The sequence below is a fragment of the Bos javanicus genome, chromosome 15, assembly GCF_032452875.1.
Source record: "Bos javanicus breed banteng chromosome 15, ARS-OSU_banteng_1.0, whole genome shotgun sequence".
In the NCBI taxonomy this organism is placed as follows: Eukaryota; Metazoa; Chordata; class Mammalia; order Artiodactyla; family Bovidae; genus Bos; species Bos javanicus.
The window spans coordinates 52615833-52642149 of NC_083882.1; the positions used below are offsets into that span (position 1 = coordinate 52615833).

Genomic DNA, 26317 nt, shown 5'->3' on the forward strand with positions numbered 1-26317 from the left:
CTAGTTGTGGCAAGCAGGGGCTGTTCTCTAGCTGCAGTGGGAGGGCTTTGCATTGTGGTGGCTTCTCTTGTTGCAGAGCACAGGCTCCAGGGACGCAGGTTTCAGTAGCTGCAGCACATGGGCTCAGCAGTTGTGGCTCACGGGCTTAGTTGCTCTGTGGCATGTGGCATCTTCCCAAACTAAGGATCAAACCCCTGTCTCCTGCATTGGCAGGGCAGATTCTTTACCACTGAGCCACCAGGGAAGACTGCGTAGTAGATCTTAAACAGTGGGTATAAAATATTCATAAAGACATGTTGTAAAGTGATACACTGTCATCCAGGTTTTGTTCCATTTACAGAGCATAGCAGAGTAGACTTAGCATAATTCTTAAAGTCCCTGCTGCTGCTGCTAAGTCGCTTCAGTCGTGTCTGACTCTGTGTGACCCCATAGACGGCAGCCCACCAGGCTCCACCATCCCTGGGATTCTCCAGGCAAGAACACTGGAGTGGGTTGCCATTTCCTTCTCCAATGCAGGAAAGTGAAAAGTGAAAGGGAAGTCACTCAGTCGTGTCCAACTCTTCACAACCCCATGGACTGCAGCCTACCACGCTCCTCCGTCTGTGGGATTTTCCAAGAAAGAGTACTGGAGTGGGGTGCCATTGCCTTAAAGTCCCTAGAATTTTCAGAATGGTAAATGAGCACCAGCTTCAACTTAAAGTCACCAGCTTCCTTAGCCCCTAACAAAACAGTCAGCCTGTGCTTCGAAGCTTTGAAGCCAGGCATTGCCTTTGCTCTATCTCTGTAAGTCCTAGGTGACATCTTTTCCCATGGCAAAGCTATTCTGTCTACATTGAAAATCTATTTTTCAGTGTGACTACCTTCATTAATGATCTTAGCTAGATCTTCTGGATAACCTGCTGTAGCTTCCGCCATCAGCATTTGCTGCTTCACCTTGCACTTATATGTTACAAAGACAGTTTCTTTCCTTAAACTTCATGAACCAACCTCTGCTAGCTTCCAACTTTTCTTTTACAGCTTCCTTACTTCTTTCAGCCTTCATAGAATTGAAAACAGTTAGGGCCTTGCTCTGGATTAAGCTTTGGCTTAATGGAATGTTGTGGCTGGTTTGATCATCTATCTAGACCACTAAAACTTCCTTGCTACCAGTAATAAAGCTTTTTTTCTTTCTTATCATTCACATATTCACTGGAGTAGTACTTTTCATTTCCCTTAAGAACTTTTCATTTGCATCCATAACATGGCCAAACATTTGGTTCAAGAGGTCTAGCTTTTGGCCTATGTTGGCTTTTGATGTTCCTTTCTCATTAAGCTCAATCATTTCTAGCTTTTGATTCAGACTGAGAGATGTGCAACTCTCCCTTTCACCTGACCACTCTATAGATTATTAATCAGCCTAATTTCAATATGGTTGCATCTCTAGGAATAGGGAGGCCAGAAGAGATGGAGAGAGACAGAGGAAAGGCTAGTCAGGGAAGCAGTCAAAACACACAAACATTTATCAATTAACAGGTGGGATTTGTGGTGTCCCAAAATGTTACAGTGGTAACATCACAGATAGCTGATCACAAATCACCATAACAAATGTAAAATGAAAAAGGAAACCTTTAATTTGTTAAAAAATGCAATTGTTTGTGAGCACAATAAAGTGAAATGCAATAATAAGATATGTTAAGTTTTTCTGATACAATTTTACAAAACCATGAGATTTTGGAGCTGGAGGGTATCTTAGAATTTCTGAAATCCAGAGACTTTTTCCAATATGAGCTAAGGAGTTAGTAGTTATCAAGTTCAAGTTTGCTACACAATAGTTCAGTCATACACTTCCATGTATCATTAAGATCCATAGAAGTCTGTCTGCTCTACCAGTGTGTAAGCTTTTTGAGGAGAAACACCAAGTCTTGTTCATCTCCAATTTGCCCAGGAAGTGGGCACATAGGGATAAATGCCTGCCCAGTTGATAGAAAAGATGCTAGTCTGAGGAAAACCATGGGGTTGATAAGTTGCCAACAGTAAGTACTGTTGAAGAAGCCAAAAGCAAGAATGTATCTGGAATTTGTTATCATTGTAAGCTTTGTTAAACAGAATAACATGAATTAGATGGAAGTTGTGGCTTTTAAAAAGACGAAATGGGAAGAGACATTCCATGAGACAGAGCAACTCTGTTGTATTTGAAACAGGCTAAGTTCTTCTAACTCCAACGTCAAATAGGTGATATGTACTTATTTTCCCCAGCTGGATTACCATTAATATTGAAATAAAAATAAGCCTTCGGTAGATTGCTTTTCCTTAAAATGCACATACACTCACAATCTTCTTTAAATGTACAAGCGTATTCTCATTAGAAAGTCAGAATGCCATGTGAAAAAACTGACAAAACTTCCAGGAATGTTCTTAAACTATGGCCGCTTTCTCTAGCTCAATTCCTTTTATCTGAAGGGCACAAATATGAAGAGGCATTATGGATATAGTGGGAAGTCAGGAGATTAGAGTTTTAGTTTGCTGCTATGCCATCTGGGCTTCCCAGGTGGTGCAGAGGTAAGGAATCCACCTGCCAGTGCAGGAGACAAAGAGACACAGGTTTGATCCCTGAGTTGGGAAGATCCCCTGAAGTAAGAAATGGCAACCCACTCCAGTATTCTTGCTTGGAAAGTTCCATAGACAGAGAAGCCTGGTGGGCTACTCTAGGGGGCTAGTCTAGGGGGTTGCAAAGAGTCAGACATGACTGAGAGACTGAGCACACACACTATTCCATTTATCTGTTGATTCATTCACTTTGTACTGACATGTGCCAGACACTCTGCTGTGCAGAACAGTGAACCAGGTAGGCATGGAAATTGCATTTCAGGGAAGAAGATAGATGATAAATAAAATAAAACAAGAAGACAAACACAGATTGTAATAAATGCCATATGGAAATAAACTGGATGAGAGAGAATAATGGGTAGGGAGATAGCAGGAAAAAATAGTTTGACCAGCAAGGCATTATATATCCACCTATGTAATATCAGGCAAATCACTGAACTTCTCTGATACTCAGATTTCCAGGATGAAAAACCATAGTTGAACTGGATGACATCAGAGTGGAGAACACTCTTAACCTGAAGCAAGAAAACTTAAGCACGAGTTCTGGCCTTATTCATAAACCTATACCTGTAGCACTGTCTCCCTGATGAAAGAAAGAGACTGTGAGCAGAGTGTGACAGTCCTTGTGAACTGAACAGACTAAGTCATAGACTGTGTTCCTTTCCCTTCTTTAACACTGTTTACAATGCTCCGGATGTTTATTTTCATTTACACTGAAGAAGACCTCTGAAAACTCTGGAAACTTTCGACTAAAATTTTTATCCTGCTACCTCCGGATAAGAAATATACCTACTTTTATGAATGGGATAATGATAAATCTACTAGTGATAATATTTTGTCACTATATAATGCACATTTTAAAAAAGTACTATTCTTTTCTTCTCTCTTTCTTTCCTACACTAAGTTTAACTCAATTAGTGATAGACTAAAGGAAAAAACCACAAACCATTAGAAAATCCATTACTTTTTCTTTAAAATTTTGGCTATTATCAAGTTTGGTTACACAGTCATAGGAGAGCATCCTTTAGTGGAGTTAGCCCATCATATTCAAGAGAAACTGTACCGAGTGTAAGGTTCCATTATTAGTCACTGCAGGAAGGCGGGCCCATCGCTCATTTTCCAGTTCTTCCATCACTTGGTTCATTGCACTCTTTAGCCATGTGTCGACAGAAACGCCAATCTGCTTTAGTAGGTCCAGTCGGGCTTCAGCTTTCAACTTAATTATCTAAGAGAACCAAGAAAATGGTCAGAAAGCAAAGCATTCTTTCCTCAAATTAATTGCTTTAAAGTTATTCCTGATTTAGTAATTAGGACAATCTTGATATTCACTAGTAATTCTTCCTTGGCATAGATGTTAATTTTTCACTTGATGAGAGAGAGAGAGAGTGGTAACCGGGAAGGAAAAGGAAGATGTTAATGCAACATAAAGTCTGCTTTCCTCTCCTGTTAATAAGGCTATGCCTCAGAACATTCTAAAGTTTAACATTTTCAACAGCCTTCTAAACCATTTCCTGGACTTTCTCTTCTCCTCTATAATCCACCTTTTACAAGTTTAGGAACGATCTCATCAGTCACTTCTCTACTTAAAAACACCCGTGATTCCTGACTGCCTACTGAGTAAAGATTTTAAATTAGATTCTAATGCAGCTATCAGAAACAGGAGATGTTGAGGAATAAAAGAAGTTTCTATGCTCCAAATTCAAGAAAAGGTAACACTGCCCATTCTTTAGCTCTTGTTCCAAGCCATAAGCAAGTAATCATAGAATTACTTCAAACCTGTCCCAATCAAACAGTAACTGCTTTGCCCAGTAGCCATGCCTCTAAGTCAGCCAATCAATGACAGTCCCTCGCTTTGGCAAGGCAGCCAGTCAACCACAGCCTCACTCCAGTAAGCATCAGCAGTCAAGCTTCCACTCCTGCTTCCAACAGTCCACCAATCTCTGTGTGCTAGTGCTTAGTCACTCAGTTGTGTCTGACTCTTTGAGACCCCATAGACTGTAGTCCGCCAGGCTCCTCTGTTTGTGGGGATTTTCCAGGGAAGAATAGTGGAGTGGGCTCTCATGCCCTCCTCCAGGGGATCTTCCCAACCCAGGGATCAAACCCAGGTCTCCTGCATTGCAGACGGATTCTTCACTGTCTAGGGAAGAATAGACCTCCTTTCCTACCAATTACTAGGGAAGTCCTATCTCTACACACCAGTTAAAAGTGGTGTGCAAGTATGTAGTACATTTCCAGTTTTGAAAATCTGCCAGTCCCTGAAACCCACACTTCTCAAAACCCTTTGCATCAGTTCTACTTTGTCAGAGAGATTATATTTTGTAAATATCATTCTTTTTTTGCTTTAGCAAGTAGTAAACTCAGCCTCACTGTTCTTTGTATTAAGAGTGGTGGTGTCTTCCTCAACATTTGAAGGCACCATTGAGATAATTTTGAGAACCTTCACTGGATGGCCTTCTATGGGACTCTTGGACAAACAAGTGTGCTCACTGAGCCCTTACAGTATACAATTTTGATCATTCTCTGGACTGTCTGCTAAGGGAGTTGGTATCAAAAAGAATCTGAGCTCTGACTTCTTTCACTGAGCTCTCATTGCTAAATTTACTTTGTATTTCTAAGTTTTGCACAGTGAGACTTCCCTGGCACTCCAGTGGTTAAGATTCCGCTCTTCCACTGCAGGGGGCACAAGTTTGATCCCTGGTTGGGAAACGAAGATTCTATATGCCACATGGGGCAGTCAAAGAAAAAAAAAAAGAGAGAGAGAGATAAAAATTCATATTATATAAGATTAACCATATTAGTCACTTTAAAGACACAATTCAGTGGTTTTGGATATCACATAGACCTTAATATACAGTAATTAAAGATTCTGGCTTGTGGCACACTACTTGGTAAACAGACTTGCAAAAATCTGTTTCTTCTAATAATTTTTTCTTAGTAACAACTTTATTGAGATAAAGTGCACATATAATTTACTCATTTAAATTATATAATACACTTGACTTACAGCATATTCACAGATACATGCAATTATCACAACTTTCTTTTATTTATTTTTTAACTTTTTATTTTAAATTGGAGTACAGTTATTTAACAATGTGACAGTTTCAGGTATACAGCAAAGTGATTCAGATATACATATACATTATCTATTCTTTTTCAAATTACTATCCCATTTAGGTTGTTACATAATATTGAGCAGAGTTCCCTGTGCTAGTGCTATACAGTAGATCCTTGTTGGTTATCCATTTTAACTATAGCACTGTCACCACAGTTTTAGAACAGTTTAATCACCTCCAAACCTCCCCACATCCCTGCCATGTCCTTTAGCTATTGCTCCCCTATCCCTTATTCTCTGTAGCCTCTGGAACCACTAACCTACTGTCTTTTTCTATGAAAGAAAGTGAAAGTCATTCAGTCGTGTCGGATTCTTTGCGACCTCATAGATTGTACAGTTCACAGAATTCTCCAGGCCAGAATACTGGAGTGGGTGGCCTTTCCCATCTCCAGGGGATCTTCTCAACCCAGGTTTTAGATTTGCCTATTCTGAACATTTAATATAAATAGAACCATACAGTATTTGCTGTCTGGCTTCTCTTACTTAGAATAATATTTCTAAAGTCCATCCATGTTGTAACATGTATAAGTATTTCATTCCTTTTTATGGATATTGCATGGATATAACACATTTTGTTTATCCATTTGTCAGTTGATGGGTTGTTTCAACTTTTCAGCTAATATGAAAATGTTGCTATGAACATTTGTATACAACTTATACATCAGTGTACAAGTTTTCCTGTAGACCTATGTTTTCATTTCTTGTAGATATATACCTAGGACTGGACGTACTTAGTTATAAAGTCACAGTATGTTTGACCATCTGGGGAAATTGTTTTTCAAAGCAGCTATCTCACTTAACGATCACACCAGCAGGGTATGAGGATTACCATTTCTTCACATCCTGGCAACACTTGCTAATGTTTGCCAGTTTTGACTCTAGCCATCGAAGTTGGTATGAAGTGGCATTTCACTCTGGTTTTGATTTGTTCCCTGATGACTAACGATGTCAAGCATCTTTTCATGTGCTTATTAATCATCTGTATATCTTCTTTGGAAAAATGTCTATTCAGAACTTTTGTCCATTTTAAAGTTGGGTTGTCTTTTTACTGTTTTTATTGTGTCTTTGTCTTTTTATTGTAAGCCTTTTGATGTATTTTAGATAAAAAGTCCCTTATTAGATATCTGATTTGCAAATCAGGTCAGTTCAGTAGCTCAGCGTGTCCAACTCTCTGTGACCCCACAGACTGCAGCATGCCAGGCCTCCCTGTACATCACTAACTCCTGGAGCTTGCTCAAACTCATGTCCATTGAGTCGGTGATGCCATCAAATCATCTCTTCCTCTGTTGTCCCCTTCTCCTCCTGCCTACAATCTTTCCCAGCTTCAGGGTCTTTTCCAATGAGTCAGCTCTTCACATCAGGTAGCCAAAGTATTGGAGTTTCAGCTTCAGCATCAGTCCTTTCAATGAATACTCAGGACTGATTTCCTTTAGGATGGACTGGTTTGATCTCCTAGCAGCCCCAGGGACTCTCCAGAGTCTTCTCCAACACCACAGTTTAAAAGCCTTAACTCTTCGGCACCCAGCTTTCTTTATGGTCCAGCTCTCACGTCCATATATGACTACTGGAAAAACCATAGCTTTGTCTAGATGGAACTTTGTCAGCAAAGTAATGTCTCTACTTTTTTATTTTCTGCTTTTTAATATGCTGTCTAGGTTTGTCATAGTTTTTCTTCCACGAAGCAAGCATCTTTTAATTTCATGGCTGCAGTCACCATCTGCAATGATTTGCAAATATTTTTCCCCATTCTATGGGTTGTCTTTCACTTCTTAACAGTGAAACATAAAAGTTAAAATTTTGATTAAGTCCAATTTATTTATTTTCTTTTGTAGCTTGGGTTTTTGGTGTCATATCGAAGAAATTAATTCAAGGTCACAAAGGTTAATCCCCATGTTTCTTATAAGAGTTTTATAGTTTTAACTGTTTCATGGGTATTTGATCATTCTGAGTTGAGTTTATTTTTGTATATGGTGTGAGGTCAGGGTCCAGCTTCATTCTTTTGCATGTGGATATCTGGTAGTCTCAGAACCATTCTAGTATGTATTTTAAACTAATATAGGCAATGAAATGTTTTTTAAAAATGAGTAAACTAACAAACCTCTTTTTGGAAATTATAACTGTAAGTCATTTAACTGCTAAAGCAGAGAAGCAAAGAAAATACAAAGAAAGAGAGGGAGAAAAAGACACATGTACACACACACACACACACAAGAGAGATCAGTATATTCTATTTTCTCAAATCTAAGTAGTCTAGTTTTCATAAGATTTATTTTTGTCGGTACTTTGCCAAACAATTAAAGAACATGGTATTTGCAAACTTAGACTGCAGTTCCAGAATAAACTATGTTAGCCTTTCTTCAGAGTTCCAACTGTTTATATTTCAACAACTATTTAAAAGCAGAACTTTGCAGTGTTTTCAAGTGCATGTTGATGATCTGCCAATTGATTAAAATTCTGCAGAGCATCGCTCTCTGAAACTGGATGGCATTCCAAACACTGCTTGACCAAATCATCTTTAAAACTTGTAAAAAGATAGAGCTTTTTAAAATGATGTTTTAAAAAGTCAGATCTTTTAAGATATATAACCTTGGTGTATTAACACTGTCAATTAACCAACTTTAATGTAAAACTGAACATACACGTATCCAAGTGTCACACCATGGTTGAGTTTATGAAACTTTTTGACAGTTACAAAATCTGTAAACCTAATTTGGGCTTAATTAACTTATATTCAAAATATCATTTCTCTAAGGATAATAACTGTGTCTATTTGTAACCCTACTATTTACGTCAGTGCATACAGCAGGAAATGAATACTGGTAGATAATAATACCATTTGCCACTCAATTACTTTTGGTATCTTAAACCCCTCCTCACCCCCAAACAACTTTTATCATATATACTAGGTACTATATAATTATACTATTTCATTTAATTCATACAACAAGCCTGAGAATGTATATCACAAACTCTACTGAATAGGTGAGAAAATGATTTAACCAAGGTCATATCAATTGTGGTAAAAGGTTACGTCCAATGAAACGTGGGAGTCTCCATGCATCCCCTCCCACATTGATTGTGGCCTTGTCCATATGATTATCTTTTTGGCCAATGGAACATATACAAATCTGATAAAAGCAGAGGCTTGATAAGAGTGTTACTAGGACTTGATTTCTTGGTATATGCCTCCACTATGTGGGGAAGACCTGTTTAGCCTATTTGAGGATGGAGGGCCATATGGAAAAAAGACCTAGTCCTTAAGCTGTGTGCAGCTCTTTGAGTAATCATGGACAAGTCATGGGAAGAACTACACAGACAAAACCCAGATGATGAAAGACAATAAATCATTGTTGTTTTTGCCATTAAGCTGGATTTTTTTTTCCCTAAGGGCAACAACAAATTACTGTACTTAAATAATTTAATTCCCAAATATCTGGGATATCTTTCTGTTACTGCTTTCTAATTTTATTCTGATGGGTCAGAGAACATACTCCACATAACATCCTTTAAGACTCAGTGACATGGGTTTGTGGTATAGTCTATGGTCTTGCTAAATATTCTCTATCTACTTTATTTATATTATTATTATTTTTTTTGTCCAGGCCTCATGGGTTGTAGGAGCTTAGTTCCCTGACCAGGGATTGAACCCAGGCCCCCAGCAGTGAAAGCACAAAGTCTTAACCCCTAGACTACCAGGGAATTTCTCCATGTCTACTTTAAAAGAACATAATAGTATATTCTACTCCTGTGAAGTGGAGGGTTCTATAAATGTCTATTAGGTAAAGTTGGCTCATGTGTTATTTAAGTCTTCTATATATTTACTAATTTTCTAGCTCCTTGTTCTATCAACTACAGAATGGAAGGCTGAAGTCTCAAACTACGATTATAGATGTGTTTATTTTTCATTTTGTTGTCAGTTTTTACATGAACTATTCTGTAACTATTATTAGCTACAAACACATTTAGGATTGTTTTGATGAACTGTACTTCTTTTTCATCATTATGAATCATCATCTCTCTTAACATTTCTTATGCCACCTATTTTGTCTGATATTAATATAATCACTTCCATTTTCTAATGATTAGCATTGCTTCCCTGTGATGAACAACAGCTGAAATTTATGCTCATTTTTTTGGGGGGGGGTGGGGGGCCCTTCTAGCTGTTGTTTCTTGCCAAGTTCCTTGGAGTTTCTGTTCCACATGTCTATTTAGGTTTGGCCAAGGATTTGGATGGCTATTTATATGCAAATCTGAGAACTCCCTGACGTCCCAGCTCAAGCCAGTGAGGCTGAGGCTCTCTGCTTGAATCTTAGTTGTACAGCCCTTCAGGAAGAGCTGTAAAATGTAAATGCCACCAAGTATAGTCCCATTCTTTGAAGAGTCTATTCCTCTCAAGTTCTTATATGCTTTGGGGCATTTTCCAGTTCTACCAAATAGGTATTTTAAATATTTTTACCCTAGATTAGATTAGTAATTGTTGTCTAAAAGAGGATATAAGCTAGTCCCTTATTATCAGAAGCAGACACCCTTGAAGAGATATAGCCTACATTCAAGAAGAATTCCAAGAGATCTTAAATGTCACTCTGTAGTATTATTAATATTTGCATTTAAATTTAGAAACTATTTAATACATATGTAGAATAAAGAAAATAAAATATCATGATAATATAGGAACTAAAAATCTCAATATAAAATAAAAGATATACACATAAAACCCAAAGAAGTTTAATAAAATCTTTCCAATTTTAAATTTTAACTGAAAATATCAGTACGAACTCACGATTCTAAAAAAATTCCTAGCTCTAAACCACAAAGAAAGGCCCAAGAAATAGATGATTCCCATTTATTTCTATACCACAAACCAGGTGCAATAAGCACCTTCACAGCCTAGACTTTGGTATCTAAATATTATTCTATATACTAAAAGAAATCAGGGCTTCTTGGAGAAAAGGTTAATTCTAAATATGGGCAGAGAGAATACAAAGCAAGCCTAAGATAGCTTTCACTCATTTCACATGCTAGCAAAGTAATTAATTCTCAAAATCCTCCAATCTATGCTTCAACAGTACCTGAACCAAGAACTTCCAGATGTTCAAGCTGTTATTTAGAAAAGACAGAGGAACCAGAGATCAATTGGCAACATCCACTGAATCATAGAAAAAGCAAGAGAATTCCAGAAAAACATCTACTTCTGCTTCACTGACCACACTAAAGCCTTTGACTATGTGGATCACAACAAACTGGAAAATTCTTCAAGAATCGGGAATACCAGACCACCTTACCTGCCTCTTGAGAAACCTGTATGCAGGTCAAGATCCAACAGTTAGAACTAGACAAGGAACAACAGACTGGTTCCAAATTGGGAAAGGAGTACATGAAGGCTGCATTGTCACCCTGTTTATTTAACTTCTATGCAGAGTTGTTGTCTAACATCATGCGAAATGCCAGGCTGGATGAAGCACAAGCTGGAAAAAAACTGCCAGGAGAAATATCAATAACCTTAGATATGCAGATGACACCACCCTTATGGAAGAAAGTGAAGAGGAACTAAAGAGCCTTTTGATGAAAGTGAAAGAGGAGAGTGAAAAAGCTGGCTTAAAACTCAACATTCAAAAAATGATCATGGCATCCGGTCCCATCACTTCATGGCAAATAGATGGAGAAACAATGGAAACAGTGACAGACTTTATTTTCTTGGGCTCCAAAATCACTGCAGATGGTGACTGCAGCCATGAAATTAAAAGACACTTGCTCCTTGGAAGAAAAGCTATGACCAACCTAGACAGCAAATTAAAAAGCAGAGATATTACTTTGCTGACAAAGGTCCGTCTAGTAAAGCTACGGTTTTTCCAGTAGTCATGTATGGATGTGAGAGTTGGACCATAAAGAAAGCTAAGCACCAAAGAATTGATGCTTTTGAACTGTGGTGTTTAAGAAGACTCTTGAGATTAATATAGTCAATCCTAAAGGAAATCAATCTTGAATATTCATTGGAAGGACTGATGCTGAAGCTGAAGTTCCAATATGTTGGCCACCTGACACATTAGAAAAGACCCTGATGCTGGGAAAGACTGAAGGCAGGAGGAGAAGGGGATGACAGAGGGTGAGATTGGATGGCATCACCAACTCAATGGACATGAGTTTGAGCAAGCTCCAGAAGATGGTGAAGGACAGGGAAGCCTGGCATGCTGCAGTCCATGGGGCTGCAATGAGTTGGACATGACTGAGCAACTGAACAGCAGTAAGATAGCTTCCTGTGCTAGAAAGCAAATTAATGTTAAAAGACTAAGAAGAGTAATATGAAAAGGACACAGAAGTTAGCTTAAATGGACTCTCACTGGCCAAATTTAGACAATATGGGGCTTAAAGTAGGATAACTATAATACTAAAAATACATCAAATGAATAAAAATCCATAATAAATTGAAAGTACATAAAGTGGAACTCCATGAGGAGACACAAAGAATAAGTACTGTGGAAAGAATGTCTACCATGGAGCTGTGAACTGAAAAACTCCCAGAGATTGTATAGGGCTGAAAGATGTTGCAGTTCTATCCAGCCAGAGCTGAGAGACCAGAGACCTTGTTGGATTCTCAAGGCATAAGAAGAAATGGCAGAAAGGAGATCCATTAGTAATAAGGCTAAACTAGACCTACTGGAAAGGCTATTCTAAACCAATCTAAACAAAGCTTAAAAATAAGTCTTGAACAGATCTAACTGATCTGCAGATCAAACTGAGCTGGCTGCCCAAATAAAACTCAGCAGGCTTTAACAGAGGAAAAGAGAATCCAGACACTCACTCAATAGCCAAACGGTCACTATTTCTTATATTCAGTGAACAAAAAAAAGTACTAAGTATTTGAATAAGAGAAAAATACAAGCCACAACCAAGGGAAAAATCAGTCAGTAGAGAGTAAGAAATCACAGAATGAGTAGATGAGAACTTTAAAGTCACTTTTATAAATATACTTAAGGACTAAAAGGACATCATGAAAATAAACAAGGGTGAACTGGCAGATATAAGGAACCAAACCAAACTTATAGACCTAAAAATGTAATATATGAAATAAAAATTCACAGGATAGCCTTAATAGCAGGTTATAACTACAGAAGAAAAGATTCATGAACTTGAATACATAACAACTCATCAAACTGAGATTATGATAAAAAGTAAGGCTGGTAAAAGTGTGTGAGGTGATCTTTATATGTGATGTGGGACAGTATCAAGTGATGTGTTATTCATGTTGTTGGAATTGAACTAACCTATCTGACATCAGATCATTTGTTGCCTGGTCACAAAAGAATTTTTGGGATGACAGAAATATTTTCTATCTTGGCTGTGGAGGTAGATATATAGGGGTATGCATTTGTCAAAGCACATCAAAATGTTTACTTGAAATGGTTACATTTTATGTATATTATACCTTAATAAAATTGATTTTTAAAATTCCAGGATGACATTGTAATGATACTTAAGAAAGGGAGAAAAAGACTCACTTGCAGCCACTGGAGGTGACTAATACTTGTTAATTGCAATGGAAAAAGAAAAAAGAACTTTAACAGTGGAAAGATTTGGTAGTACCACCTAAATTGAAAGTGACTATTCTTAGCATCAATTGTGAGAAAACTTGATAAAAACATACTATGTTGAAAAACAGTATCATCTATAAAGTATTCTTGCCTAAAATAAGACTATGATCAGGCCTTTAAACTTGTAACTTATAGCACAGAAATACATTCATAAATTTTATACTGTAAAATATTAATAGTTGATTTAGCATGTTGAAAAATACTCATCTTTTTTGTACATTTGAAAAATTTTCACATTAAAAACTGAAGAAAGTGATTAGTTAAGACGTCTACCAACATGCTACATTATAAGAGTACAGTATCACCTTGCAATAAACAAATCTGAAGGTAATATAAATTTGGATATATATGATTGGAAATTTTGTTTTTATAGCAGGGTCACCCTTAGCATTTCATTAACCTTGTAGCAATGAGGACTGAGCAGCTTCCCAAGTGGCTCAGTGGTAAAGAATCCGCCTGCAATGCAGGAGACACGGGTTTGATCCCTGGTTCGGGAAGATCCCTGGGAGAAGGAAACGGCAACCCATCCCGATATTCTTGCCTGGGAAATCCCATGGACAGAGGAGCCTGGTAGGCTATAGCCCATGGGGTCACAAAAGAGTCGGACACAACTTAGTGACTAAACAACAATGAGACCTCACATTTTATGCAACTGAAGTTTGTATACTTCTCTGATAGCATTATGGCAAAGGTCTTACCATTTCCCAGTCTTTGAGTACAAAAGTGACACTGTAATTTTGAATTACTCAAGTACAAGAGAATTGTGTCCTGAAACACAAGTCATGTACAGCTTCCCGAAAGGGCATTTAAAACTCCTAGTTTCTTGAAAAGCTATCTTAAAAATGGGTATGATACGGGTGGCTCAGCAGTAAAGAATTTGCCTGCAATGCAGAACACACAGGAGACACAGGTTTTATTCCTGGGTCAGGAAGATCCCTTGGAGGAGGGCGTGGCAACCCACTCCAGTATTCTTGCCAGAAAAATCACAAGGACAGAGGAGCCTGGTGGGCTATGGTCCATAGGGTTGCAAAGAGTCGGACATGACTGATATGACTGAGCACTAGCATGTCAGATCAAGAAATGTGTATCTGTATGACAAAAGACATTTCAAAAAATTCAAATACCTAAATACCAGATTAAGAAAACTCTTTAAATTTTAATTTGAGCAGCTGTTGCCTCATTTCAGTTCTTAAACTAGGGGCTACAAAGAGTAGCACAGCTAGCAGTCATAGAGATCATAACAATGTAACAATAATTTTGTTCATCAGTTTACGTCTAGTATATTCATCAGAATCTGGCACACAGCAGACACTCATTAATTGTTTGTTAAACTAATCAAGGAGTCCATCCTGAAATTAACCAGCCAATAATTATTTAATCATTACACAACCTCTATTATACTGTTCTTTGGAAATAGCAATCTATTCTTATTCTTTAGAAAATCACAGGCCATTTACATTTTCAATTTCTTATGACTGGAAAATTTTTTTAATCTATTACTGAGTACCATAAAGGTTTCTATTCTAATTAGCAACACTAAATAGAAACACAATATAGAAAAGATTAGATAAAGCAGATTAACCAACAAGGGAGGGTAGGATTCATGTTGTAGGAGTTAAACACCAAACATAAAGGATATAATGGATTTTTAACTAGTTTCTTCTCCCTTCTGTTTCAGTATTTATAATTAAGTAACTGTTGAATGGAAAGAGAAAATCCAATGCAAATGATATACAGGCAGAAGAAAGAAAAAGGAAATCTATTGAAACTATTACTGTCAATTCCTCTGAAGGCTCTAATGGTCCAGCCTATACAAAAATCTCATCATGACAATACTGCAAATAATCCCCTAATACTACCCTCATATTTGCCATCTAATTTAACTGGATTATTTTTTGTAACTGATAAGTGGAAATCAAGTCAGAGATCGTTTTATACAAGTGGTAGGATTAACTGCATTTCACAGATATTAAAAACAGACAATGATTCTGGCATTGTGGTTTTTAGAATATTTCATATTTCTGGTAAAAAAAGTTATCTTTGAGAATACAGACTTACATACTAGTACTAGGAGAGATGAGACATTCTGTTGTGTGAATCTCACTTCATATTTTAAGCTTTACAAACACAAGGCAGTTTAGCACATTCATGGAAATAACAGGTCATTCAACCTAAATGCAGACTTTGTGTGACTGATACCTACTACTGCTATTACTGGAGGGCATGGTGGAGGTAGGGTACCAGATAGTGACACTACGGATAAAGTCTGGAAATGGAAAATACAAGAGAGAACACATCCTTCAGAAAACTTCTGAGACTTGTCCTGTCAAGACTTTGAAATTGACTTCACCCAGAGTTTGGAGAAACATCAAACAAGAAGAGCTCTTCTACACAAGCCCATGTTTCTTAGACTAGGCAAGAGCCTGCCAATGTACTTGGCCAGCACTCTAGGGCAGCTGTTTAGCCATGACCTTGAATTCAGTGAGGAAAAGGGCTATTTATTGTTCACTCTGCTCTCTTTACTATGGAGGCTGTGGGTCATGTGCTAGGAATAAAGGCAAGCTGGGGTTACTGGGGCTTCTACAGGCCAGGTAGACAGCAAGCCTTGTCTGGTTCAGATCACTTCCATGGGTGGTATCACAAACACACTCATATTCCCTGTCTTTGCTGATGCTGCCTTTCCGCTCACTACCAACCCCTACTCCTTGCCCCACCTCAATCACTGAAACACTTCCTCAAATCTAGAGATCTGAGAGAGTGTTTGAAAATCACTAGTTTAGATTAATGCTCAATCCAATGCAAGAAGTGCTTATACAGAATCTTCTTACACACTTACACTGCTGCACTAGATCCTGGGCAACTTATTCTGCCACTGGGCATATCTGACTGTTAGAAAGTATTTCCCAGTAGCAAGCTCAAATCTGCCTTCTTCCTACCTTCTGCTTTTAGTTCTAGCTCTGCCTCTTAAGGTTGCAGGGCACAAAACTGTGCTATCCCTTTTCCATCTGTCAATGCCCATCGTAAGTTTTACCTCTTTGTATTACCTGCCCTAATAACTTATCCCACAGCGACCCGTGTGCCCTTTGGTTTCCTTATGTGTAGACCACTACTTCTTGGCACTTATGCTTTAGAGTCTTAACTATCTTGGGCATTCTTTCAGCCTTTCTAATAAGAACGTGTTCTCACTGAGGGCTGCACACTCAGTCTTTTTTTTAAATGTCTACTTCCATATCCCTTTACTATGATGCATTGGATATGTAACTAAATACAAATGAGCAGGGGTCCTCCATGAACTGGTCTTAACCGTGATGACTTTCCTTACTTTGCACCACATTTTCTTACAAAAATCTTCTATCCTAATCAAATCCAACTGCCAACTATATCCTATATCTTTCTCCTTTGCAAATAACTTTTCTTTCCATCTCAACTTGTCCCTCTCTAGGTCACAGAATATTAGTGTATGGTACACGAACTTCTGAACACTACACATAAAATGTGTATTTTTCTGTGGTAGAGAGGGTTTTATACTGTCATATAATCCTCAAAGGATTCCATGACTCCCCGAAAGATTAAAATGCTTTAACTTTTTTTTTTTGCCTTGTCTGCTTAATCAACTCTTGGCACTAAATTTACATGGATCAGTTTCTGTACTATTAATCTTTATTGTGGCCTAATTCTTTTGCTATTTAATATTTCATGATTGTAAACCCTTCATAGTGGGCTTAGTGTATTTTTGTTATGTGTACTACCCTGTATGAAACAGACATATAAAAATAATACTCTGGACACAGATGGTGAATCATCCTTCAAATCAGTCAGTGTATAGAGACTGGATTCTAAAGGTCCACATCGCGGCTGTGACACTGCTGGAGCTGGGCTAAACGCCACAACTAGCTCCCACCTCACCTCTGCTTTACGGATATTTTCTTTAGCTTCATCTATTTTCTGTTCCAACTCTGCTCGGTTTTGTTCTGATACTGAAACTCCATGGCATTCCAGATCATCTAGAACCTATTAAAGAAAATAGGAAAATGATAATTGTTTTCTATTTTTCTCTTATTAAATGACTAGAACGTCTAGATAATTTTAAAGACTTTAGTGACAAGTTTCCATGACTCCCTTTTTAACCTTTGTTTCCATTTATTTATTTTAAAAAAATTTTTAAAAAGCTCTGAAGTAATTACAGACTTACAAGAAGTTGCAAAAGTAGGACAGAGAGTCTCTTCACCCAGATTCCCCAACAGTAAAAACCTGTCTAACTACTGTATAAGATAAAATCCAGGAAACTGACATTGGCACAATCTATAAATCTTATTTGAATTGCATTTTTTTTATATGCACACCTTTAACTTAAAAATGACATGAATATAAAGCACTGCTTCCAAACAACAACTAATACAAAATGGCAGAAAGTCTATTGTAGCTTCATACCCTACCAGGTGTTCCCTACTTCAAGATAACCACTGTCCCATCAATTTACTTGCATTTTATCAAACCGTTTATTACATATTTCCTATAAACTTTGCCCAGTTTTAAAAAATAATAAGATCTATCAAATGTGTCTAAGAAACCTTTGTGTGTTTGTACAAATAGACATCATCCTCTAATCCACTGATTCAATAATTCAACTGTATCATACTTCATTTGCTCTTACTTTACTGCCATTTGAGTTTTCAAATTTCTCAATATTATAAATATTACTGTACTAACTACCTGGGCTTCCCAGGTGGCTCAGTGGTAAGGAATCTGCCTATAACACAGGAGATGCAGGTTTAATCCCTGGGTCAGGAAGATTCCCTGGAGAAGGAAATGGCAACCTACTCCAGTATTCTTGCCTGAAAAATCTCATGAACAAAGGATACTGGCAGGCTACTGTGCACGAGGTCACGAAAGAGTCAGACAAGACTTTGCAACTAAACAAAAACAACAACAACCTAGTCAATGACTCTTTGAACACATGAGGATATTTATCTAAGGCAAAAACATAAAAGTAGAAATTGTACATTTTTATAGACATTGCCAAATTGCTCACAAGAGGCTGTACCTATTTTTCTAGTAGTGTGTAAGAGCACATTTCTCCACATTTCACCAACACTGGATACCATCAATCTTTGAAATTTTAAAAAGATTATCTCATTGTTTCAATTTTTGTTTCTCTGTAATAGAGCATCATTTCATATCCTCTATTCATTTTTCTAATTTTTTTATTATTATTTAAATATATTTCCTTCTAGATATGAGTCCTTTTTCTGTTATTTATGTCATAAATATTTCCTCCCATTTTATTGCCTTTCTCTTAACTTTCAGAAAACCTGTTGTTTTACAGAAAGTTTTAGCTTTTATGTAGTCACATTCATCAATCATCTTACTGTATAGGTTCTGGGTTTTGTGTCTTACTTAAGAAACCATTTGTAATATGCCAAAAATATTCTTATTCTTTTTTTTTTTAGTTTTCAGTAGTCTTGTGTCTAGCACTCAGGTCTTTAATTCTTTTGAAATTTACCTTGCATATGGCAGAAGGGAGAAATCTAACTTTATATATTTTTCCAAATACACAAATAATTGCTATAATGCCATTTCCTGAGTAAATCCTTTACTCAAAGATTTGAAATGCCATTAACAAGTTTTTATTATGAAATATTTAAATACACTCAATAGACTAGTGTATTTTAAATACACTAAAATACAAAAATAGACTAGTATGATGAATTATTAAATATTAATCTCCAAGATTCAACAGTTAATGAAACTTCTCCACATTTGTTTTACCCATTCTTTATTTTTCTGTGCTAATGAAAAGCATTTTAAAGCAAATTCTAGACATCTTGTCATTTCATTCCTACATGCTTTAGTAAAAGTCTCTAAAAACTTAAAAAAAATACAACCATAATACTATTATCAGACTTCACAATAATCCCTTGGTCACCTTAATATACTGTTCATCATTAAAATTCCCTGCTTGTCGAAAAACGACTTTTTATAGTGTTTTTTCAAATCAATATCTAAAGGTCCATACATACACAGATCATTTTCTTTGATACATTTGTTAACTTCTGTATGATACTACAGCTTTAAAACTACAAATATCTCATTATTATTATTACTGGCTATTGCTGTTTTGCTGTTTAGTCATTAAGTTGTGTCAGATTCTTTTGCGACCCCATGGCTATAGACCGCTAGGCTCCTCTGTCCATGGGATTTCCTAGGCAAGAATACTGGAGTGGGTTGCCATGCCCTCCTCCAGAGGATCGTCCCAAGTCAGGAATCGAATCTGTTTCTCCTGCTAGGTAGGCAGATATCAGACATGTTTTAGGATCAGATGAAGTTCCTTTGAAAATATTTTTAAAGTTTCACTGAGATTTCACTGAAATTACAAATAAATTTAATTACAAATTTTTTTTTTTAAGTCAGAGAAAGACAAATACTATATGTTAGCACTTATATGTGGAATCTAAAATATAAAACAAACTAGTGAAAATAACAAAAAAGAAACAGATTCACAGATATAGAGAACAAACTAGTGGTTACCAGTGGAAAGAGAGAATGAGGTAGGGGCAAAATAGGGGCAGGGGATTAAGAGGTATAAACATGCATAAAGTTAAGAAGCTATAGGGATATATTGTACAGGTATTTAGTAGATAGTGGAAAACATTGCTGAGTGTTCAATTATAGGAAAAATATATATCAGATACTTTTCACACAATAAAATTCAACTCCTTAAACTGGTTTGATGTTTGACTTAAGTTAGATATAACCTCGGAGAAGGCAATGGCACCCCACTCCAGTACTCTTGCCTGGAAAATCCCATGGATGGAGGAGTCTGGTAGGCTGTAGTCCATGGGGTAGCTAAGAGTCAGACACTACTGAGCAACTTTCCTTTCACTTTTCACTTTCATGCATTGGAGAAGGAAATGGCAACCCACTTCAGTGTTCTTGCCTGGAGAATCCCAGGGACGGGCAAGCCTGGTGGGCTTCCGTCTATGGGGTTGCACAGAGTCGGACACGACTGAAGCAGCTTAACAGCAGCAGCAGATATAACCTACTTAAAGTTAGATGTAACCTACTATTGCACTTACCCGTTGTTGGTGAACAATAGTTTTGTGCTCCCGTGCCACACGTGTGGCCCATTTCCGAGCCTCTTTGTTTAAACTGTGCTCTTCTGTGGTCCCTGTTTCTGATTCTAGCTGTCGGCTCTACAACACAAGAGAGAACAGAGGGAAAAGTACTGTTATCCTTGTTGAAATCACTACCATTTTGTAGGTAGACCAGAGGGCCTTCATTTAATCAGCACTCAAAACAGGAGGCATGCTCCACTACTGTGGAAAGCAATGTCTCATGTCATAGGAGATTAGCAGAAGACAAAGAGGATGGTATAAAAATCATAAATGACCACAGATTTTTGTCTTCCACTGCTGAACATTAAAGCTTCATCTCTAATACTGTAGCTTGACCCATTTTGGGTGTGAAGAAAACTAAGCTAAGCAAAAAAGTATTCATGCCAACTTACTATGACACTAAAATAGCTGCATAGACAAAACAGAAACAATTTAATAATTTCAATGGGATTAAAGCAGGAATCATTGGATAGAAGTGAAAAGAAAAAAAATAAAACAATACAATAATAGCAACACAACCTAACCATCCTCAAAAATACTGGGCTTTAGTTACAGGTCCATCACCAACTTACCACCAAACCTCAAGCTAGCTTTTGTCCTTCTTCTGGGCTTTACTTGTCATCTCAAAGATTGGGATGCTAGAGCAAATGATCACAAAGAACAAACTGCAAAATCTAACTAAACAACAGTTAATAGTTAACTCCTATTATGCAAGGTACTGTGGCAAGTGCTTCATGTAACTTTTATAATAATTTTATGAAATGGGTCACATGGTCATTTTATAGAAAAGGAAACTGAGGCTCAGAGATGTTAAATAAAATTTCCAGTGTCTACCAGATAGTAAATGTTACAACTTCTGATTCCAGAACTAGAGCTCTTAATCATTAAACTGTTTTAACTTCTTCTAAAGAATGAAGAATTCATAAAAAAACAATCTTTATTAAAATTGGGTTAAAAATTTAATATTTTGGGGGGGGACTGTAGGCAAGGTTGAAAAACTTTTTCTCTATGCAGACATTTCAGCTAAAGCTAGATTATATAATGATAAAAGAATTGAAACATATCTAAATCTAACCAACTTTACATTTACATTTTATACTGATTCATTCTTTGGGCTATTAGGGAATTATATTTGGTTTGCAAAAGGATCTAGGCATTTAAATTCATCTCTGTACTCAGAAGCCAAGGTTTAAAATGTTAAACCCTGAATGCAGAATGGAAATGTAATCTATAGGATGTATGGTAGAAAGGTATACTCTGAAAAGCTCAGGTACAGATTTTTGAGCCAGAAAGATCCAGTTTTAATCTTCTCTATGCCATTTACTAGCTTTATGATCTTTTGGGTTGTTAGTTAATCTGCGTTTTAGTTACAGCTGAAATTGGTGAAAATGCCATCTATCTCAAAGGGGTTATTTAGGACAAAATGAGGTCATATTTTAAACATTTTCTTATAGCATATGTGTAAGTATCCAATAGATGGTAATTGCTAAAGACCCAAAAGAAAATTACTTGAAACAAAAAAATTAGCATTATTGCTAATAAAAAAATCCAAATAATTCCCAGGTTCCTGATAGCCCAAATAATGAGTCAAAAACAAGGTGATATAATGAAAGATTGAGATCCAAAAAGAATAAAACTGTAGAGCACAGAGTAGATGAGAAAGGAGGCAGCTAACACAGAACTTTAATTTTTATTACTGAGGCACATTGTAGGAACTGGTAAACTGGTCTAAAATGTGTCTTGGCTGCATGGCCAACTTGCCTACACAGAATCTGTACCTTTTTACTGAGTATTATCTGTGCTTGAAAGCTGTGCTTTTTTTTCCTCATTCCCTATGGGTTTACTATTACTCAGAATGGAGTGCCGATGATCAGGACAGATCACAAATACCACTGACTGGGAGATGTGATTTTGGGAACTTCTGGGCAAGGAATGACATGTAACAAAAATTCAAGTAGATTGATTGCTTTCATGAATTCTGACATCAAGCCATGGAAAAACATGGCTAACTATAATACAGTTCTAGACAAATGAGAATTCCTTATAAGGAAAACACAGGCCAGGGTACTAAACAATACATAAAGAAATGTTCTAATGCCACTCCCACAAATAAAGGTCAACATAAATGAGAATCTAGTAAAGATCACTACCTTTTTAAGATGGTAGTATCAGTAGTGGTTGATTCCAGGAAAGGATCTGTTAGTGACTGCTTCTTTTTAAAATGGTGGCTAATTTAATCTTTAGTTCATACTTTTAATACTTTTCCTCTATTTCTTAAAAATATGTTAAAATATATAAAAGAACAGTAACATACATAGGCTATTCAGAAATAATTTAAAAAACACTGTTATTTTCCTAAAGCAGAATATGAGACTAAAAATTAAATACCACACAACACAGTAGATTAGCTCTGGAAAAGTTCACTTATTTAACTTGATTATTTTATAACAATTCTCTGCATAATAGACAAAAATAGTTCAAATTACAAACTGAAGAGAAATGCTATAAAAGGAATTTCCTATCAACTTTTAAATGTAGGTTAGGTAGTTTATTAGTCTGTCAGTTTGGATTATTTGATAACTCAGGTCAACTCACATGATTCTTGAAATTTTTGGAAACATCAGATTTCAGAAATCATACAAGCTTTAATAAAACATTCCAGAAGCAGACAGATCTTTTCCTGGAAAATAAATGTCAATCCAAACACAAGCCTATGCTTTTGAGTACTCTTCTTTCTGGTTGGAATAACTACCCTATCTTTTTTGGTCCACAGACAAATTCCCAGTTATTTTTCAAATCTCAGTTGAAGTCCACGTTCTCTGCAAAATCTTCCCTGATATTCCCAGACAGACTCAGGGATTCCTTCAGTTTAGACATATCTCCATTATATTAATTTATTCATTTGTAAGACATCTACTATGTGGCTGCTGTCAGGCTAACATAACGTTATACTGTGACTACTGCACATAAGTTTCTTCCTGTTTGTCTTCAGGCAATATGAGGCCCTAAAGGATTCATTCCTGGCATGTAGCACCATGCCTAACAGTACACAGAATGCCCTCAGTAAAGGCTGGTTAACAAATACAACCTAAAGTGAGGGCCAGGCCACCAGGTTACTAGTATGGTGCCTTCAGAAGTGATGAGAATAACATACTGAGTTGGAATCAGTTTCTAATGGATAAAGGAAAGTATTTTGTGTGGAGAAGAACAGGATGAACAGAAGAGAAAGAGGACTAATAGTAAATTAATGCCGTGCATTTTAATCCAGATTCTCAAAGCTCATTTTAGGACTGAGATCCCTCTGCTCTTGTAAAATAAAAGATCTCTTTTTTCATGTTTAAATTCTCACTACAAAATCCATTCAAAATGGATGGCTAAGGAAGGAATTTTTTTTTTTTGATTCCCCAACTTAAGGAATCTTTATACATTTTATTTTATGAAATTTATTTGTTCTTTAAAAAGTAGCCATTGAATATGAAGTGCATTCACTCCTCAAAGAGGCCTGGGTATGTCACTCTGGCTCATATACTTAACTTCCTCTCTGGGCCGCAGCTTTCTCAACTGAAAATCTAGACATCTCTAGATGAGATGAAATCCCAGATCCTTACCAGTGCTGCAATTAAGAGAACAGGCTCATGCATTGGCTGTAATCAGAGGGAACAGTGTGTTTCTCTGTGTAAGAGACCCAGAAATTATGCTATTCTATTGCTACTGTTCTCTGCTCCAAATTTCTTCTTAGCATTATCTGAGATGATAGTCTCAAGAGCAGAAGGGCCTTTGTAAAGATTATTAAAATATTCTAAAAACCTATAAATTTACTTGGAATTTTTAATTCATGACATAATTTTAGGATGTATTGGAGATGAAAACCATAAAGACAAACCATGGAAGGTGCAGGATGTCAAATTTCTAAGATGGTTAGGGAGTACAGATAATGCAGATATTAAATATCCATGATGCACTATTGACTGAGAAAAAAATAGCTTAAATTCAAGTCTATTAATAATCTACTTATAAAAAAATCTACTTATAAAAAGTTGTGTGTCCATTATCTAGGTAAGTATATATCTGCAGAGAAATGTTCAGAAGGATGTTGGCCAAAATGTTACCTGTGGTTACCTCTGAATAGTGAGGGTTTAGGTGAAAAATTTTTTAATGCTTTTTTATAATTAGAAAACTATACAGCTATTTTAATTTTTAAAAGGGTATCATTTATTGAATATTTAAGCTCTGTGCTTAAATGTGTGTTTTACATACATTTAGATCTCAAAACAATACTAATAGAGACTATTCTCAATTTATAGGTGTGGAAATCTAGGCTCAAAAAAGATATATGTCTCTCTAAAGCCTTTTAGCCAGTAAGGGCTAGATCCAGAGTTTGTGTTGAGACTTCTTGAGATTCCTGCTATCTTTTTATGACCATAGAGAGAGACAGAGAAAGTCACTCAGTTGTGTCAGATTCTTTGCGACCCCATGGACTATACAGTCCATGGAATTTTCCAGGTCAGAATAGTGGAGTGGGTAGTCTTTCCCTTTTCCAGAGGATATTCCCAACCCAGGAATCAAACCCAGGTCTCCCTCATTGCAGGCAGATTCTTTGCCAGCTGAGCCACAAGGGAAGCCCATACTTATATGACCATACTGTCTATTAATTGTTCTATTTATCTAACACTGATAACATAGAGAGAGTAATACTGAAAAAGACATTGCTAAAATACAAATTTCTTTTCCATGAAATTTTGGCTAAGCTTTTACTGAATGCTAAGACATCTTTAGGCTTAAACTAATATGTCAAGGATATTGGAAAGTGTGGGACTTCCCTGGTGGTCCAGTGGCTAGGACTTCACACTTACACTGCAGGAACACAAGTTCCATCTCTGGATGGAAACTAAGATCCTGTAAGCTGCACAGTGTAGCCAAAAAAAAAAAAAAAGAAGAAGAAGAAGATATTTTTTGATGTAATGTTGTTTTTAAAAAAACAAAAGTCAAACCATTTCAAGAGTTTAGGAAGGCTTTCAGAGCCTAGCAATGTTACTTTCAAAAATCACCAATCCAAAAAAAAAAAAAAAAATCACCCATCTTTTTAGAAAGTAATATTAAAATAAAGTCTTTTCAAAATTTATAGTTATTAAATAACTTTAAAGAACTACACTACAAAAAAAATTTTTTTTGGGGGGGTGGCTGCTCCTGTGGCTTGCGGGATCTTAATTCCCTGACCAGGGATTGAATGTAGGCCCTCAGCAGTAAAAGCAGGAGTCCTAACCAGTGGTCTGCCAGGGAATTCCCTTTCTGAATTTCCTTTCTGTCCTAAGGCTGAAGAACTTAAGACAGTCCTTTCTGAACACCTGACAGTAGACACTGCTGATTCTAGAAAGGGACACTCATGTCTATAATCAGAATCTTTCCATTTGGATATTATTGCCAGTATATGTACAGGAGGATGGTATCTATCTATTCATCAGGAGTATTTTCAATAAATTCTCTACCACAATGTGTTCATGTTGATGCTGCTGCTGCTGCTAAGTCACTTCAGTCGTGTCCGACTCTGTGCAACCCCAGAGACGGCAGCCCACCAGGCTCCCCCGTCCCTGGGATTCTCCAGGCAAGAACACTGGAGTGGGTTGCCATTTCCTTCTCCAATGCATGAAAGTGAAAAGTGAAAGGGAAGTCGCTCAGTCGTGTCCGACTCTTAGCGACCCCATGGACTGCAGCCTACCAGGCTCCTCCAGCCATGAGATTTTCCAGGCAAGAGTACTGGAGTGGGGTGCCATCGCCTTCTCTGATGAGTCAATGCTAAATGTAATGTAAGATTCCCATCAACAGCAAGAGCCACTTGTAACAGTGAGAATTTTCAGGTAAATGCTTTGCATGATATATTGATCACATATAGATGTTTTTATAGACAAGGGCAT

General features: G+C 36.9%; 1 protein-coding gene across 1 annotated transcript in view; it reads right to left on the reverse strand.

Moving 5' to 3' along the window:
• The window catches only part of FCHSD2 (FCH and double SH3 domains 2), a 243650-nt gene that overhangs the window by 24475 nt on the left and 192858 nt on the right, over positions 1-26317 (reverse strand). Inside the window, exons 11-13 of the mRNA XM_061380758.1 lie at positions 20367-20483; positions 17197-17301; positions 3650-3811 (exon numbers count right to left, since the gene is read on the reverse strand). Of these exons, the coding sequence (XP_061236742.1) occupies positions 3650-3811; positions 17197-17301; positions 20367-20483 (384 nt within the window). The remainder of the gene's footprint in view (positions 1-3649; positions 3812-17196; positions 17302-20366; positions 20484-26317) is intronic.